The sequence below is a fragment of the Brienomyrus brachyistius genome, chromosome 5 (assembly GCF_023856365.1).
Source record: "Brienomyrus brachyistius isolate T26 chromosome 5, BBRACH_0.4, whole genome shotgun sequence".
NCBI classification, from domain to species: domain Eukaryota; kingdom Metazoa; phylum Chordata; class Actinopteri; order Osteoglossiformes; family Mormyridae; genus Brienomyrus; species Brienomyrus brachyistius.
In genome coordinates, this window is record NC_064537.1 from 12,744,782 (window position 1) to 12,763,732 (window position 18,951).

Sequence of the window (18,951 nt, forward strand, 5' to 3'; positions counted from 1 at the left end):
ACCGAACTGGGGAGAAGGAACCTCACCTGCTTAATAATCTGTTGTGCTTTCCTAGAAATGTACATAAGTAATGCATATAAAAGTGCATGCGGATCTTTGCATTTCTGTGGGAAGTTACACTGCCGGTTCATGCTCAGACGTGTCCTATCAGCTGTTTACTTTTCCTCTTTTGGGTAACAGCGGAATAGCTGCTATTGAAAAACAGTCCAGAATACCCCCATTCTACAGCAACAAGGTATAAAGGCTTTATTTCTTAGTATCCTTGCCCAGCTATTTCGGTCTAATTCCCACCCCCCCTAATTCTGTCCAATGTTTACATTTGAAAATTTGGATTTATGTTGCAGTTTTTGGATTTGCGCTTAGGGCAGCATCTTCTGAGGGAGCACCGAGTTGGCAAACGACAGACGAAGTAAAATTGGATGGTGAAGTTTCCTGGGGGGAGGGGGTATCTGTGGGTAAGCTAGGTCACCACGTCAACTTCCGCCGGCGTTGGCCATCACTGTTACCGGTATAGTTGTTGGTTCCTGCCCCAGTGGTACTTCCCAGCCACCACGCTCGAATGGCTTATTCTGTCAGTCTGAGGAGGCTTTCCCACTTATCATGAACATTTTTGTCGTTTTTTTTTGACCCGAGAACGATGTTTTTCCGGTAAAACGTGGCTCCAGAACTCGGAGTCCCCTGTGATACTTCAGCGTTTGCCAGCAGTCGCATGAAGCCAGTGCCCTTTGGAGCGGCCCATCCTTTGCCTGGCTGCATTCCAGTCCTTCTCTCCATCCTGCAGACGATGGGCAGGTCCACCCACATCGCTGACTGTAGAGGCAGCTAGGGGCAGAAAAAAATGCACTATTGTTCCCATTGTAAAGCTATTACGTATTGCTCTCTCTGTATCTTCCCGACGAGTTTTATTTAATCCCTGTGCACATTTGTCTTGTTTCAAAAGTTCCCCTTTCTTTTTTTAGAATATTTGTCATTTGACTTAATAGTGAGGTCAGTTCACACCAACTGACGTATCGAAGCCCAAGTCTGTGGTTAATATGGGAACATGTACGTGATACTGTCTGTCGTGTCTCCTTATGTTAACTTGTGTCTGCAATTTAATTAAATTCTTTATTAAAAAGCCGCTAGGTGTTCCTGTCTTTGATATCCTGGATTTTGTCTGCATTATGCTACAGAATGAATAGTTAATGCATCTCTATCACTGCATAAAATAGGCATAGAGCCTAAACTTCTAGTGTAATTAAGTCAGTGTAGAAATATATATTTGCAGAACACCCCATAATTCAGCCATCTTCCAACTTCTTATTTGGCTCCGGGTGAAAGGAGGCTTTTAGCCTTTCCCAGGCACGGGGCAGGGGTGCAGTATGTGTGCTGTGTCACTCGCTTATAGGACACAAACTATGAGAAATGTAGAAGAACCCATTTAGCATCTCCACGTCCTTAGACTGTCAGAAGAAACCTACCGAGAAGATGCAAAGTCCTTGATTTGAAGGATTCGAAGCCATGGACCAATAACATCACCCCCAGAGTCACACTGTACTTCATTTACATTTTAAAAACAATTATGTAAAAGTAAGAACTGAAGTTTGTCATGAATCTTCTTTTAGTTTTTCCAACTCGGTTTTCCGAGTCCAAAATATCAATCTGTTCCCATATGGATTTTCAACTAAGACACACAGTTTACTGTTCAGATCTCTTCGTGTAGGAATGTAAGGAGGAAATGCATGCTTTATGATCCTCAATCAATTTCTCTTGTACAAGCAAGTAGGGAAAGGAGAACCGGACAGGTCACATATCTGCTCGTGTGTAATGTTTTACCCAAGGTTAAGTTTTCCTAGGGTAAAGAATAAGGTGTGTTAGCATCCTGGATTCGCAGTTTGGGGAAAAGTAGGTTAAAATGCATCTAAATTGAACGAGGGAAGGGGAAAGGGGGGGGCAAGGAGAGAGAGAATGAGAGAAACAGGTTGACCCGGTCCTGTGGAACCAGATAGATGTCTGGGTGTTGGCGCACCTGTTCCCTGGGTGGAGCCAGAGCTGGTCTCTTCACTTTACACAGCGTCGCAGCAGGGACACTCACTGTGCCGGAGAGAGAAGACGCAGAGGGATATAGGAAGACAGTGCGACTCACAAAGCCGCAGGATGCTCAAGAAAAAGGACCCCAACAACTCGGTGAAGGTCACTGGGAAGATCAGCAAGTGAGTGCAGGCCGAGAATCTCGGCCGTCTTCAATTTCAGCTCTTTGCATCACTTTCCCTTGCGTTGGGAATTTGTTTTGTTTTCGGTGTTTCTCAATCCGATCCTCAGGGATCCCCCCCCCAGACAGTCCATGTTTTTGCTCCCTCTCGGCTCCTTGCCAGAGAGTCCACATTACTGGTCCCTCCCAACTGTCTGGGGGTCCCTGACGACTGGGTTGAGATGCACTGCTCTGTATGATTCCGTGTGATCCTACTCTGTCGAATTTCTACTGACTGAGGCAGGATCTGTTGCTGAACATGCAGAGATGAGGTTTTGTGAATGAGAAGCCTTTTCGTTAGGCAGGCGATACATAAAACGTACGCAAATCATCCACATCGTTAGAGTTTCTGGAATGTAAGAGAATCCAGTAGAGAAGCTGTCATAGACAAAGGTGTATTAAATAAAAGCTGGTGGGTACACAGTGTTTGCTGCGAGGAACCTCCTTACGGTCCCTCTTTGGATCCACTCTAGTAATTTATCCAGAACTTAGAAACATTATCAGTCTGCGTGAACGTTTTCAGTGATCCTTTCTGTGAACTGCTGAGAAAGTATTTGCTCCTATAAAAGTCATTCTTGCCAGGATAACTTTAAAATGCCAGCATATAAACATCAATAGAAATAATAACCGATACCATTCATGACTAAAGAGATTTGAGACTTAGCCAACCCAGCTGAATTACATTCGTATAACTGACCCAAACACTGTGCTATGCATTACGTTATATAGGATCTTCTGCTTGTAGGTAGGCTATTCAATGGCAGTTTGTGTTTGTATTATATATACGGATATGTAGCCAGTTCATTTTTCTGACATATCTTGAGGAAGGTAATATAGCGATAATGTAACCCAAGCCGAAATGAAGGAGTTCCTCCTTAATATTCTCTGTTCAGTCACGAGCTGCAGTTTGATTTAAAACACTGACGTGATGAACATTCACCCCAAGCAAAATACACTGACATAGCAATGCATTGTCTGAACTGCAAGAGCGATTGCAAATTTTAGTTAAGTTTGGCCTACAGAATATCTTTATTGTTATTGTACATGTACAACAAAACTCTCAACAAAATGTTTGAGGGCTCCAAGGACCAGATATAAACTGTCATGCATCATTATTATTCTTCTGGAGAATATTCTGGCGATGTTTTAAATTCCATATTAATAATTTCTACTGGCTCTTTAAAGATATGTATCACTAATAACCACAGAAACTTCCCTTTGAACTGGGAGAGGCTTGACCCTCCCACGTACAACGCTGTGTGGGATCGTCAGTGACGTCCGAGCGGCTTTTAGCGTAACAACCTGATCGCTCAGCAGCCGGGATGTGCCCCAAGGCTGCTGGAGACAAACAGAGAGCATGGGAGAGGATGGGAGGGAAAAGGTCCCCCCCCGGGTCACACACACAATGGCTGGCCGTACGAGGTGTGCCTGTGCCTGGTTCACACCCATTGTGCTTCCAGCTGCCTTTCAAGCTACTCTTAGGGCAAAGTTCCCAGAGCAGTCCAGTCGGTGTTATGTAACCGTTCACTAACTGTGATAATCAGGCAAACAGGGCATTTAAATGTGAAGGGACTAATATCTGCCTCTGTTAGCCCAAGTATAAAAGGTGTGAGTGGATTTAAGACGTGGTTGTAAACATTAGTGTGGAAATCTGTACTGGGGCGAGTGGCTTGCATAGCCCATTCCTGCTGTAGGTGCCCACAATAGGGTTCACGGTCCTCTGGCAGCTGTTACTCAGGGTGTGTGGGACAATCCGGCAGCCTGGGAAGCATTTCGGCCGGATAGGGAAGCTGCATATTCATTATCACTGCAGGATAATTTCAGTTTTGGTGAAGCAGAAAACCCTTGAAATGTTTCTCTCCAGTGAGAAGGTTGGAAAGATTGAGCGGGGAAAAGCAAATGGAATAGCACTGAATGATGGGTCATCATTAACAGCCCGAGAAGCCGTCGTGTCATCATTTGGTTCAGTGTTTCCCATCCCGGTCTATGGGGACCCCCAGGCAGATCACGTGTTTGATCCCTCCCATTCTCAGCTAATGCTAGGATGCGAATGATGTTGTAAATATCAGATAAAAAAATATGAAACACTTATTTAGCTGATGGGGAAATATCACAGTTTTCTCTCATATTTCCTCTGTTGGTATGAAAGGCCTTTGAATAATAAATTTTCTGAATTTAACAGGAATTTTGGAGATTAGGCAAAAATAATAAAATTGAATACAAGAACCTGAAGACTGTATATTAGGAGTAGTCTTATATTGTTCATTTACAATAATTTATCCACTTGTCATAAAATACTAGAAATGATACTCGATTTCCCTGGCCTGGACATTAATTCTCACCCAGTGCTCTGATAAGAATGATGTCATAAATATCAGCTTAAAAAAATATCAGATCAGACACTGCATTCTTTTAACAAAATAAATGTTCAACATAGATACAATGTGGACACACCTACAATTCGCTGGTGTTATGCAGCAGTCTCTTTGGTACAGGTGGAAAAATTCCCTGTTGATTAGTAATTTCTTAATTTTTATAAAAATTGTAAAAAGTATAAAATTATAATTTCATTTATTTATTTATTTATTTTTATCTAGACTACTGACTGTCAGAAATTGGGTGAAAGAGGAAAAACTATTTTCAAGAATACAAACACTATTTTTTTTTACTATTTTAAGTGGTACTGTTTCTCTTTTGGCCATTATACATACACATTTTCCCGACATTCATCCGTCAATCATTAATGGCCTCTCTGACCGTCATGTTCGTAGTCATCCAGATCTCAAAAAGTACAGGGGACAGTATTTAAAAGACCTGACTGCCCATCACAGAGCGCCCAAATACATTCACACACTAAAAGACATGCCTGATTCACACTGGCTGGAACAGAAAATTATACCAAATCAGTCCTTCAGTAGTTAGGGTGAGAGTTAGAGAATTTTAGGAAATATTTGAATATTTTATTGGAGGACAGGTGCATAGAGCCAAAGACTCCTGCCTTCCACGATACATCAAAGTGCTGATTAAAGTGAAAGGCAGACAAAGACAGTTTTCATTTACATTCATAACTACACGTCTTCCATAAATTTTGGGACATATGTGTCGATTTCACAGGGGACCCATAAACTGCAGTCTAACCTGGGGAGTGCCCCAAAAGTGCATGACAGCAGGTCTAGCCGGAAATGGAGAAAGTTGTGGAATGACAACCATGGAAGGAATTTTGGAGGAGTCTTGCAAAACTTTCATTTGACTATTTGTTCTACACCTGACTCTCATTCCAAATCACCTATTCATCAGTAGACCTGCCCTTCATTGGCTAAGCTGACAATCGAATCCAGAACATCAGAATCAGGTGGAGATAAAACAAGAATCTTAGGTGGAGATAAAACAAGAATTTTAGGTGGAGAAAAACACACAAACAATTTCTGGCTAGGCCACCACCCAGGGGCAGTGTTTTGACAGTGTGTAACATTCCAGGAACTTGACTTGCTATAGCAATGAAAATGTAGCAAAACAGCAAAGTAATTGTAGAGACATGAAATTACTTTATGTCCCTCTGTATTGTGTAATAAGCACTGGAATGACTGTAGGTGGTTCTGGATGGTGAGTGGCTCTGCTGATTAGACGACTGAGTCTGTGACTAGTAGGTTGCTTGTTCAAATCCCAGGACTGGCAGAATGATGCTCTCATTGGGCCCTGAGCATAGCCCTTAACTCCAATTGCTCGAGCAATGCTGGGCGTGGTCATCCTTGTGCTCTCACCTATCTGTGTGTCTCATGGGGAGCACACTAGGCTAAGTGAAAACGCAAATGGATCGTTATTCTATTCACCACTGTGGTTCAGGGTGTTAAAACTAACCTTCCTGTCCTCCTCACAGATCCCAAGCTAGTGACCTGGCCTTGCTGATCGCCCGCATGCAAACCAGTGCTGATCAGGTGGAGAGAGATGTCCTGCGTGCAGAAGAGAAGCTGAATATTGTACGGTGACCCCCATAAAACATGCTCTTGAGCAATTTCGCCATGCCTTGCCCTTATAATGAGTTAAGCTACATGGCTGCTCCCCCTTCTGGGAATGCCAGTGGATTGGCCAGTTTGCTTGGAAAAAAATCAAACCTTACAGTCGCAGCTCTTTCCATACTTATAAATGGCTCGATAGCCAGTAGCCGCTAAATTCATTCTAATTGTGAATTAGTTATTTAGCAAAACTGGGCGGCTCTCTTTTCGCCTGATCTAATTCTTGACCGTGGGCTGCACAATCTCTAGGACAAAGAGAACAAGATCAAGAATCGACCCTTTCAGCACCAGAAGGAGAATGCAGACTGCCTGGCCGAGGCAGAGGGTCTCCTGAAAGATCTCTACCTGGATGTCGACAAATCCAAGAAGCTGAAACACCCCCAGGCTAATGAGATTGAGACCGAGTGAGTGACTCAGTGCCTGAAACCTGGCACCAGCTTTGTTCACATATAGGTGGGGCTGAGGGATAGTGCCTCCTGCTGCAGGCTTGAAAGAAACTGACTGTGTCCACGATATGATTTCGATAACTATTTTAGAAGAAGGAAAGCAGTGAAGAACTGTGTACCTTTTCTTCAAGTAGAGGTACTTTATTTATCCATGTACGGAAACTGGGTAGTTTTCACACATCTATGTTACTCCCATGACCAACACATACTTATATACAGTACCAGGCAAAAGTCTGGACAGACCTGCTTTTAATGTGTTTGTTAGCTATGCTATTCGCCTTATAATAAAAGGTCTCAAGCAAATTACATAATACATGTCAAATATTGGAACGACCGCAAGAGGTGTTTGACATTTCAAAATGTTCTCAGACTTTAGTCTCTTCAGAAGAGCCGTTTCTGCTTTGCAGAAAGCACTGCAGACTCTTGGCTTTCTTTCAACTAACTTCCAGATGTAGACACCTGGAACGCTTCTGTCCCGAAGGAGCCTTCAATCCAACTCATCTCAAACTAGCCCCTTGGGGTTTATGTCGGGGGCCAGGTCATCTGTCGCAAAACTCCGTCTTCTTCCTTGTTCACATGACAATACAGGTCTTGCATAACCTCGAGGTGTGCTTAGGGTTATTATCCTGTTGAACAATAAGTGATTTTCGGTAGGTGTGTCCAGATTTCTGACTGGTACTGTGTATAGCTATGACTTCCCAGACAGATCCTAACCTGCTAAGCCACACACCACTCAGAATGACAGACAGGCATGTTGTCTACCTTTCACTGTTTTCAGTGTCAGTCACCTCCACGACCGCTGGTACAAAGACTGTGCCCTTTACCGGGAAGTTTATGAATCAGCAAAAGAAGTTGATGTATTACCCAGAATCGACTGGCCTCTCGTGCTCAATCAAAAACAGGTAAATCTGCAGTGTAACCCTCTCCATATAATTCTCTACCTTGCATATATGTTGAAATCCATTACACAATCAAATAAGAATTTCCAGCAAGTGTGAATGAAAAAAACGAATCAGCTTGGAGTCACAGGGAGTCTTATTGAACCCATGTCATGCGATCCAGCGGCAGGTGAATGCAGAGGAATATGGACCGACAGTATCAGACCTGGAGAAGCAGATTGCTGCTCATAACATCCTGCACAAGGAGATCGAGGCCTACGGCTCGCAGATCAACGCCAGCAACTCTCCGGTACAGATTGTGTCGCGTGGGAAAAATTCAGATATTCACATCTGTTATCCTGGATTTGTTTAACTATTTATGTGGCTCATCCTAGTGGGTCCAAATGTTCACCTCACATTTGTAAGCTGTTTCCAGATTGCTCAGCACTCCACTGTATAAAACAAGCCCTAATCCCTGTTACCTATTTCCTGCATCACCCTACTGATAGTACCTTAGTTGAAGGTAACCTGAAGCATTGACAAACACTGATGTACTAATGACCACATGTTTGATATGTTTTATCTTTCAGGATATAGCTGCCATTAGGAAACAGTACAATAATCTCTTGGTGAGTAACATTCCTGAAGCTGGGAGCGGTTTGTTAGGACGCTATGTCTGTGACCAGAAGGTTGCTGGTTTAAATCCCATGATCGTCACAATCACTGCTAGGTTCCTGAACAAGGCCATAACCCTCACTTGCTCTTGGGACTGTCTGACACTGCCTTCTCAGTTGTGTGTTGCTCTGGATAAAAGCATCTTCTAAATGTAAATTTAGAAGAAATCTTGACAGTTTCAGGTTCGTGAGAAATGCTCACGGTTCTTTGTAGGTGTATCTGTGTTTTTGATGGTGTTCTTTGTGCTCTCAGGCCATGGCAGTGTCTCGCAGCACAGTGTGGGTCTCTTCCTCATGGTAACAACTTCCCCTCTTATGCAGGATAACTCAAAGTGGCGGCGGACGTACCTGAACAGCCTGTATGACTACATGCAGGGCTGCAACAAGGAGCTGGCCTACCTGAGCGAAGAGAAGAAGAAGATCCTGGAGCAGGACTGGAGCGACCAGATGGTGGACCCCACACACGTCCGCAGACAGTATGAGGTGAGAAGGCAGTGCATGACACATCAGAAATGCTGAAATCAGAAAAGGTATAAGACTGGACAAGGGCTGATTGAGATAGCTCTGTAAATGCATTTCACAGAAACATACATACATTTATAGTCATTGGACAGAGAACAATAATATAAGCAGAAAGTCTTGTTTTAGCAGTCCACTAACCTTTATCCCTGCTTTTACTTTTTCTTGACTAGATTTTCAAGAATAACAGTCTTTTGGCCCATGAAAGTGATGTGAATAAGCTTCAGGACGACGGAGATCGCCTCATAGAGCTGAAACATCCTGCTGGCTCTATTATCGAGGTGTGTATGTTTCCCCTGTCTCCTTGTTAGTGTAGTGGTGAGTATCCCTGCCTGTCATGCGGGAGACTGGTGTTCAATTCTCTGATGGGGAGTGTGCTGTGTCCCGAGTGTGCAGCTCAACTGCATTCAGCCCTCCTAGCAGCTCTCCAACTTACAGGAAAACAAATTTTTTGGGGGTTTGCGGCAGGATTGATGCTCTGCTCTCCGCGGGAGTAGCCCTGCTGCAGCTGCCTACAGGAAGGTTGCGCGCACCATGAAGGGGATGAAGGAAAACCTCTGGAAGCCCCATTCCCGGACTAGTCGAATCCGTCGGAGAGCTACTAGGGTCAGGCCTGTTGAGCATTAGGGCTGGTGTGGTGCTGAGGTGTCGCCTGCTGTATGGCGGCACTTGGGTCCCAGTCTGAGGCGACCCATCCGGGTAGGTGCGTGGAACATCTTGTCTCTCCGGTAAGATGACTAAGGCACTCTTTGGGTGTCTTGTCTGTTGTGTCAGTGTATGCTCCGACCGCGGTGAGTGATGTCTCGTTGAGGGAGACATTTTACTTGCAATTTTGCTCGGTGGTTGAAGGGTGCCCATGAGATGACACTCCTCTGGTCATAGGTGACTTCAGTGCGCCCATTGGCACTGACAGGGCTGGCTATGAGGATTTTGTCGGTCTCCATGGGTCTGGAGACCGTGGTGAAAGGGGCTCCATGTTCCTTGACTATGTGAAAGATCAGGGGCTGTGGGTCGCTGGGTCCTGGATCCAACGCCCTGAGGCACATCATTGGACTTGGTATTTCAATACTGATGGTGTGGTGAAGGAGATCGATCACATCCTCATGGGCAGATGCTGGAGGCTTCTGTAGAACTGCAGGGTCTACAGGAGTGCCCAGTTTGTGAGTTCTAACCACAGACTTTTTGAGCGTGAATATTGGCAGAGGTTCTTTGCAGCTTTAGTCGATTTTCGACTCAGTTGATCGAGTTGTTCTGTGGGACATCCTGAGACTTTGCGGGATCCCCCCGAAGTTGCTGGACATCCTGGCCGGCCTGTACACTGGTACTGTGAGTGCTGTGCAAAGTGGAGGGAGAACCTGTGCATTCTTTGCAGTTGGGGTTCTTGCTCCTGCTCTGTTAAATGCTTGTATGGACAGGGTGTTGGACAGGTTCATGGGGTCCGGCAGTTGTGGGGCTTCCGTTGGTGAAGCAAGATTTAATGATCTTGACTTTGCCGACGATGCTGCGATCTTAGCGGAGTCAATGGAGGCTCTGATTGGGGCTCTTCAGAGACTAAGCGAGGAGTCTGAGTGTTTGGGATTGCGGGTGTCCTGGATGAAGACCAAGGTCCAGGCATTTAATGACTTCTTGGGCACCACCATCAGTAGTGTGTCTGTCTGCGGGGAGAATGTCGACCTTGTTGAGAGATTTACTTACCTCGACAGCGACATTCATGTCTCTGGTGACTATGAAGTCAGCAGACAGATTGGGAGAGCATGGGGGGTCATGAGGTCGCTGGAAAGGGGTGTGTTGCGATATCTTTGCAAGAGGATGAAGGCACAAGGTGACACTCCTCTGGTCATGGGTGATTTCGGTACTGTTTCTCTACGGAGAATCTTTGGGTACCACTGGTTTGACTGTGTCGAATGAGCTGCTGCAAGAAGTCTCCAGAAAACTGAAGACGAGGGAGTTTAGCTTCTCCCGAATTCCAGTTTCATTCCAGACACCCGTTTTGGGGTGTTATAGGCCTTTATGCATACGTTCCCCACCACCTCCAACCATGTGTGTGTGCTGTGTATGTTTCAGAACCACAGAGATGCCGTGAGGAACGAGTGGCAGACCTTCCTGAATCTCTGCATCTGTCAGGAAACACACTTGACCAACGTGGAGGACTACAAGAAGGTATCCAGCAGTAGCATGGGGGTCTTTGTGACCCCCTGAAAACGCGTGGACTGGTGAACCGTAATGCATACAGAGCCATAGCTCTGTCTACAATCAGCATGTCAGGAAACAACCGTCAGAACTCTCTCGTCCAGCTGCTGACTGCTTGTTACTTTGTGTGCGCTGTGCAGTACCAACTGGACGTGGACACGCTCAGTGACTCCCTCACAAAACTCGATATCAGCCTGGACCCAAAAACCCTGAGCAACAGGACCACCACTGAGACTCTGCTCCAGCTTGAGGTTAGTCATACATTAATATATATCACATTGAAATTGTAACATGTTAACATTGTAATATTTTACATATATTTTCTTTATTTATAGGAATTAACTCTTTTTCTTTAATCTGTTACCATTACTCCTCTATAATAATAATAACGGCAATAATGATAAAATGATGTACAGCTGATGCTTCTGCCCAAAGTGACTTGGAGTTTTTTCCCGGCGTACCTGATGGACAGCGTAGTAGCTCCCACACTGAAGCATAACCTGATATCCTCCACCCTATAACCTGCTGTCCTGGCAGGGAGACGAGAGCACGGTGCAGCGGAGCGAGCTGCTCCTAGCCGACTTAAAGACGCGCAGCGCCAGCGTGGCCCCCCTGAAGCTGCGCCACGCGAAGTCCAAAAGCCCCGTTGTTGTCGAGTCCCTGTGCGACTGGAGCACTGACAAGGTATGGAGCCCCAGGCTGAGCAGGGGTCCAGGGAGACATGGGTGTCCAATAGAGTGCCGGTGGAAAAAATAAAAGCTTATATGACCCATAATGTCGTGAAATATTGCTTAATACTGTGTTTTATCTCAATACAGTTACATTTTAATTGCTTAATTCATTATCTGTCCATGAGACCATTACTGACTAATTTCACAGCTGAGTGCGGCAAAATATTCACTGTGTAAATGCCATTTTTAGGCCTCGGTGAATCGAGGGGACAAAATGACGCTAAGGTCCAACTCAGACAATCTGAACTGGGATGTTGCGACTAGCGGTGGTGTAACCAAAACCATACCGGGAGCTTGTTTCTTGGTGCCTCCACCTGACCAGGAATCCATCGACAAAATTAACAGGTAGTGAATCTACTATAAGCACATTATAATACGTTTAATAATGTGTAGCACAATAAGTAATTAGGACAGAAGTAACCTGTCCTCTCTGGATACTTCACAAGCATAAACTTTCTCTTTATGTGTCTCTGGAAACAGACTAAGTGCAGAGCTGGAGAACTTGAAGAAGAGGAGAGCAGCAATGCAGGCTCAACTGAAGAGCGCTGCCACAGAGGTTGTACAGGCACAGAAATCTGGTGAGTAGGACCTGAGCAATATCAAACACAGCGTTTGTGTGAAAACTAGTCTGAGTAATTTGGCAATATGCTGTATTTAAAGGGCATCAATGACGTAATTATACTTCTGAGAGCAATACTACTATACTTCTGAGAGCAATACTACTATACTTCTGAGTGCAATACCACTATACTTCTGAGAGCAATACTACTATACTTCTGAGTGCAGCACTCATGTTATATCTTGCTGTTTCCTTAGGCAATGTGTCCAGCAGTCCAGAAAACCCCAAGGCGCAAGAGCTGGCCAAGCGCTTGGACAAACTGGACAGCGATACTGCTCAGGCCAAACAGGACGTCCTAAACCGCCTGAGAGTTCCCACAGAACGGCGTGACCCAATAGGGGACCTCACCAACCGGGTGAAGGAGCAGGAGGTGAAGGAACCTTCTGTTCTGTAGGGCAGTTTTAATGACTGAAAACACTGACTATTGAAGAAATTACTTTTGGTCCTGGTTAATTTCTAGGATTAAAATCTACTATTGTTTACAGCCAACCCGTGGGTCATATCTGGCCCAACCCTGCACTAGCATTAAAATAAAAGGGGGAAAGTTTTTAATTCATGTCCCTGAATAACCATAAATACAACTGCTACTTTCATGCCTGCACACAAAAACCAAGTCTTCTGTTGTAGCTTTCATTGTACCTGAAAATAATCGTCAAAAATGTCCCCTGTTGACATGGTTTAGTCCAACTCTGGCATTGTCTGAGAATCATCATAGTTACTGAGGATCTGATGGTTTGCTCCCCTTGCAGAAAGGAGCCAATGTTCAGAAGCAGCTCCAGCAGGAGAGAGCTGCCATTCAGCGCGAGGCAGAACCACTTTTGTCCCAGAGGGCCAGCAGCCCCATATCTTCCACTCTGCCCCTCAAACTGAACTCTGCCAAGAACAAGCAGGAAGACCTAGCTGGCCTTTCAGATCTCTCCACCAAAAAGTAAAGGCATTAGCATACATAAGCATACAGACTTTATTTCTGAGCCTGGCCCAAGTATGTACAATACATCACTAATCTTCTGTTTTGGTCGTTAATAGGGTCAATGCTTCTCTTAACCTGGAGAATCAGCTAAAGAAGGTAGAGGGCATCGTTTCTGGGTTCGAGAAGCAATTGGCTGATGACCAATTCATCCCAGATGTACCCAATGCCATTGAGACCCGCAATCGAGAAGTTCAGGTTGGCATAACACACTCAGTCATCATTCCTATCAACTGTGTATTAACCAATGCTGTTATTGTATACTGTGTCGTAAAACGCAATGAACCTAACTTGGATGAATCCAGTGCACATATGGCATCCACAGTAAATTCAGTCCTCCTTTCTGAAATATGTTGTCCCTACAGAGGCTGCGTAAGGATGTGGCCAGCAAACAGGATGAGATGAAGAAGCTCAGTCAGGATCTGGAGACCACTGAGCAGCTGTGTAGCACGCTGCAGAAGAGCTACCAGGAGTACTGTCCTGATATCCGCAGGCAAGAAGGTCGAGTAAACAACCTCAGGAATCGCTACACCAATGTCAACAACCAGCTACAGGAGAGGTAAGAGTGACAAGCTGCCTCAAAGTCTGACCTTCTAAAGCTGCAGTGATGCTCACACAAGCTAAGTTTAGTACATAAGTGTCAACCCCGAGCTTTCCCCAAAAACATCTGCGCTTGTATTTCACTCTTGTGTGTTTGTTTTTTTCATTATTCTTCGTCCTAATTCAGAGAACGTCTGTTACAAGAGGCAAGCAACAAGCACCACACTTTTGATAGCGCTGCCCAGTCGCTGGATTCCTTCCTCAACAGCCTGCCTGACAACACAGTGAACCGTAATGACACACTGGCCCAGGTCAACAACAAGCAGAATTCTCAAAAGGTCTGTTTCTTCAGGTTCTCATGTTTCCATACTAGGCATCCTGTGACATCCACTTGTGATTAATGATTGTAATTAATACCAAGTCGTTCACTGAAACACTAAATGCACCCTTAATATCTGAAGAGGAATGTCTCCTAAAGTTTTCAAGATGTAGAAAATTAAACTACTTAATTTAATCAAAACAGTGTTTCCATGGCTTTTTTGGGAATCTCAAAAAATTGCCAAATGTTCTTTACCTGGTGAAAGATAATGGTCTTTCCTTTAATGGCCTGAAATGTTTTGTTGTAGAGAGTTGTGGACGATATCAGGAGAAAAGGGGATGACATTGACCACATGCTTGACCAGTCCCAGGATCTACAGGGTGTTCTCAATGTAAGACAGACCTCTGATTTTTCCCTGAAAACCTAGTTACTTCAGCTAAAACTTTGTCTTCTCTTTATGTGTATGGTTTTCAACAAATAAACATGCATGTATCACCTAGGTAAAACAACACATGTAACATTTTAGCTACTCAGACCATCATCCAGTTACCCCAAAACATTGTGGTAATTCTTTGCATTCATAATGCATTCATAGAGCATTCATAGGCAGCATGTAAGTATGCCTCAAAATTCTACCAAACCTCAACAGCTTTAATATACATTACTAACAAATATTGCATGATAATAACAAACATTATACTTGTCTAATGTTTGTTATTAATGTATATTAAAGTTAAGGTATTAGGATGTTAAGGTATACTTACATGCTGCTTATGAATGTTCTATGAATGCAGAATTAATGTATTATGAAGGTGCAGTTAATATAAAGTGTTACCAAATATTGTATACCTGTGGTTTTTATTTTATCAGGCTTATGAGGCCAACTCTAACAAATATAGAAGTACACTTGATGAGGCAGTAGTCCCAGCTGCCAAACGTCTACAGTCTTCCACTATGGCTGACTCTGTGAAGACGCAGGTAGGTGAAGTGTTGTCTACTTAAGATCTATACTATTACTGTATGGTGGCTCACTGGGTAGCATTGCCTCTTGGCGTCCAGGGTTCATCCCTGCTAGTCTATGTTGTTTGGGATAAGCAGTTTGAAGTTACATGAACAGCAGTTTCAAATCAGGCTGCTTATATTTTCAGTGTTGATTAGGACCTGACGGAATGTAATGTGTTTCTGTGTAACAGGAGAAGGACCTGGTAAACCGTTATGCTGAAGCATCTGCGAAGAATGACGCGTTACTCAACCAGATAGGTCTTGCCAAAAACGTCACTGCTCAGGTAAAGCAAAGGCAGGCAGATTTTACTTTTATTGATGAGAAGGATCTATTCTCCTTTGGTGCGATTCAATGAAAATGCAGATAAACTCATCGTAAATCAAACTCAAAATTACATTGTGTTAAGCAGTATTACTGGTAAACACTTCTGAAATATTTGTACAGCCTAAAGTTATTACTAAAAAATAAATGTAGAAACGTTTGGGGGGGGGGGAGGCAGCCTCAGCATTTAAAACCCGATTCCTTCTCTCCTGAGTAGAAAGAGGAGATGGCAAGTCAAGTGGTGGTGAAACAGCAACTGCAACAGCAGAGCTTACAGAAGAGCCAGGATGAGGTTGCCATTCTGAAGAAGGAACTGGAAGATGAGATTGCCAGGAGAACCCATGTAGAGACTAGCTTGGACACTTACAAAACCCGGGTGATGTCACTGAAGAGTCGCAAAGGGGTGGAGCGGGTCCAGGAAAAGGAAGTACTCCAATACTACCGTGATCCAAAACTTGAGAATGATCTGGTGGTCCTTAGAAATACGATCCATCAAGAGGCCCTTAAACGCTCTGCTACCCAATCAGAGATTGAGTTAATCAATAAGAAAATTGTCACCATTGAGCATGAGATTAAGAATGTGAAGCCCAAGCTGGCAACTAAGGAGGTAACAGAGATTGAGCGAGACCCACAGCTTGATGTGGAAGCCAATAAACTCAAAGAGGAGATACGCAGATTGAAAGATGAGCTTCGTACCAGAGAGACTGAAACAGTTCAGATGAAAACTGAGGTCAACATTCTCCAGCAAAAGCCACCAACCATAAAGGAGAAGGTGGTGAAAAAAGAAGTAGTCAAACTGGAGAGGGATCCAGAGATGCTGAAAGCTGTAAAGAACTTTGAGCTCCAGATTGCAGATGAAGGTCAAAAGTGCAAGGCTCTGAATGATGAGATATTCCAGACCAGGAGTCAGATCAACACACTGGAAAGGATTATCCCAACTGTGCAACCCAAGATTATCACTAAAGAGGTGAAGAAAGTGGAACAAGACCCGAAACTAATCGACGAGGCCAAGAAGGTCCGAACTTTGCTGGAGGATCAGAAAACCGAAAATGATAACATGGTGAGGGCAATCAAAGAACTTCAGGACCGATACTTCCAAGTTGACAGGCTGAAACAAAATGTGGAAATCAAAGAAATAATCAATGAGATCTACAGAGTAGACCCTCAGACCGAAGTAGAGCTTGTGAGGCTGAGGAAAGAAATACAAGACTCAAACAGATGTCGTGGAGATCTGGAGAAGGATATCGAAGTAGTTAGAATTAGCTTGTCATCACTGCGCTCACAGAAGCCAAAAGTGGAGCTCAAGGAAGTACTCCATGAAGTGGTTAAGGAGGAAAAAAGTCCTGAAATAATGAAGGAACTACAGAGGCTCAATGAACAGGTGTCACGCTTGCAGGGCACCTGCAATACCACTCAAGACCAACTACTTCGCCTGCAAAAAGAGAGAGATGAATTGAAAGTGGAAAAATCAAAGGTAGAAACTAAGCTTGTGACAAAGGAGGTTGTGAAGCATGAAAAAGACCCACTTTTGGAGAAAGAAGCTGAAAGACTCAGAAAGGAGCTGCGTGACGAAACGCAACGTCGGCGGACGACTGAGGAAACGGTCTTTGATTTAGCAAACAGATACATCTTGCTGGAGAGGCAGAAGCCAGAGGAGGTGGTAGTGGTGCAAGAAGTGGTGCGTTTGGAGAAGGACTCCAGGCAGATATTGGAGCATGAAAAGCTAAACAGGGATCTGGATGACGAGATGAAGGCTCGTCGACAGATGGATTTGGAAGTGCAGCAGCTGAGAGCGTTGATCCTAGAAAAGGAGAGAATTCTGCGGGAGTCAGATGAAATCCAAAAGAGGATCCAGGCAGAGATGGAACTAAGACAAATTAAAGCCAGAATCTATGAGCTTGAAAATGCTCCCCCACCAATTGAAGAGAAAATTATTATGGAGGAGGTCCTGAAGGTTGAAAGAGATCCCAAACTGGAAAAGATGACAGCTAGCTTACGTGCAGACCTGGAGAGAGAGGGAAATACCATACAGTCCTTGAATCGAGACCTCAGAAGCCTCACCCATAGACTGGATATCCTGTTAAAAGAAAAATCGATGGAAAGAACTGTCTACAAAGAGGTGATTCGAGTAGAGAAGGATCAGGCTGTAGAGTCTGAGAGGGCTCGTCTCAGAGATCAGGTGTCTCAGGAGAGACATGTTAGGCTAGAACTGGAGACGGAAATGCAACGGACCAGGGACAAACTGAACAGACTTCTGGCGACACATGATAATACGTCCTGGGAAGGGAACAACTACACTCAGCAGAGGGATTCCTTGCTGAGAGAGCAGGAGAACCTCCTGAAGGAGCTGAAGACCATGGAGTCTGAGAAGCAGGACACTCACGTGTCCTTCCAGCAGCAGTCGAAGCTGTTGAGTGAGAGAAACTTGATGAGTAGGCAAAAGAGCATGAAGATGGAATCAGATGTTCAGCGACTGGAGAGGGAAATACTGGATGAGAAAGACAAGATACACAAAAGAGAGTTTACCCTCAGAGAACTGCTGAACAACCTGAGGAAGGAGGATACCAAGCGAATGAGCGAGACCAATCTTTCCACAAAAATCACTATTTTAGACCCAGAAACAGGAAAAGATATGTCGCCATATGATGCTTACATACAGGGTCTGATTGACCGCAATCAGTACATCCAGTTGGAGGAGCTGGAGTGTGACTGGGAAGAGATAACTTCCAAGGGGCCTAATGGAGAGACCTCAGTCCTCCGGGACCGCAAGAGTGGCAAGCAGTATTCCATCCAAAACGCCCTAGATGATGGCAGAATCACTCAGTCTGACTTGCAGCAGTACAAGATGAACAAGATGTCCATTTCAGAATTTGCTCTTCTAGTTGCTGGAGACAAAAAGACAAAGGCCTCCAGTAATCCGCTTACGAGTGCCACACCTCCGCCCGCTAACAGAGGCGGCGCTAATGAATCCACGTACATCCCTTCATACAAAAGTCATCGAGCCTTTTAAACTCGTCAACTGGCAGACCGAGAAAAGAGAATGACAAATCTCCAGATAATCGCCGTCACGCATGCAGCACGACACAAAAGACCAGGCAGAGAAAGAAAACAATATATACCTGTCTCAGGAAACCATACCAGTTTGTTCATTTTAGATAGACCTTACTGCTGTTTGTATGTTTACGTGTTTATGGGATGATCTTGTATCATGCTTCTTATTTAAATGGCATGAGACAGCATTTGTATTTGAGACAAATCATATATGATTGTGTGATCTTATCAAAAACATTTTGCAATTCAACATTTGGGTTAAGGGGCAAAGATATTTTTTTCCCATTTATCAAGCTTTGCTGGTATCTTGAAGTGTAGAACAATTACTATGTTTCATTTATTTTGGATCTTGTTCGATATTGTATCCAGGAATAACCCTTAATAAAACTTTAAATGGTTAACGTGTTCTATTTTTGTGTATGTGTACTTCTGTGTGAAATTTCATTCAAT

The 18,951-nt window shown here is 44.2% G+C and overlaps 1 protein-coding gene across 1 annotated transcript; it reads left to right on the top strand.

The window, feature by feature from the left end:
* The first annotated feature begins 2,037 nt into the window (after positions 1-2,037).
* evpla (envoplakin a) lies at positions 2,038-18,902 on the top strand. The gene is made up of 22 exons (XM_049013612.1): positions 2,038-2,192; positions 6,108-6,207; positions 6,493-6,647; positions 7,468-7,591; positions 7,752-7,877; positions 8,158-8,196; positions 8,563-8,724; positions 8,934-9,041; positions 10,825-10,920; positions 11,091-11,201; positions 11,488-11,634; positions 11,872-12,026; positions 12,162-12,259; positions 12,498-12,670; positions 13,050-13,228; positions 13,327-13,465; positions 13,633-13,826; positions 13,995-14,145; positions 14,434-14,517; positions 14,997-15,104; positions 15,320-15,412; positions 15,668-18,902. Exons 1-22 carry the CDS (start codon positions 2,137-2,139, stop codon positions 18,458-18,460), a joined length of 5,391 nt encoding a protein of 1,796 aa, XP_048869569.1. The 5' UTR covers positions 2,038-2,136; the 3' UTR covers positions 18,461-18,902.
* The last annotated feature ends 49 nt before the right edge of the window (positions 18,903-18,951 follow it).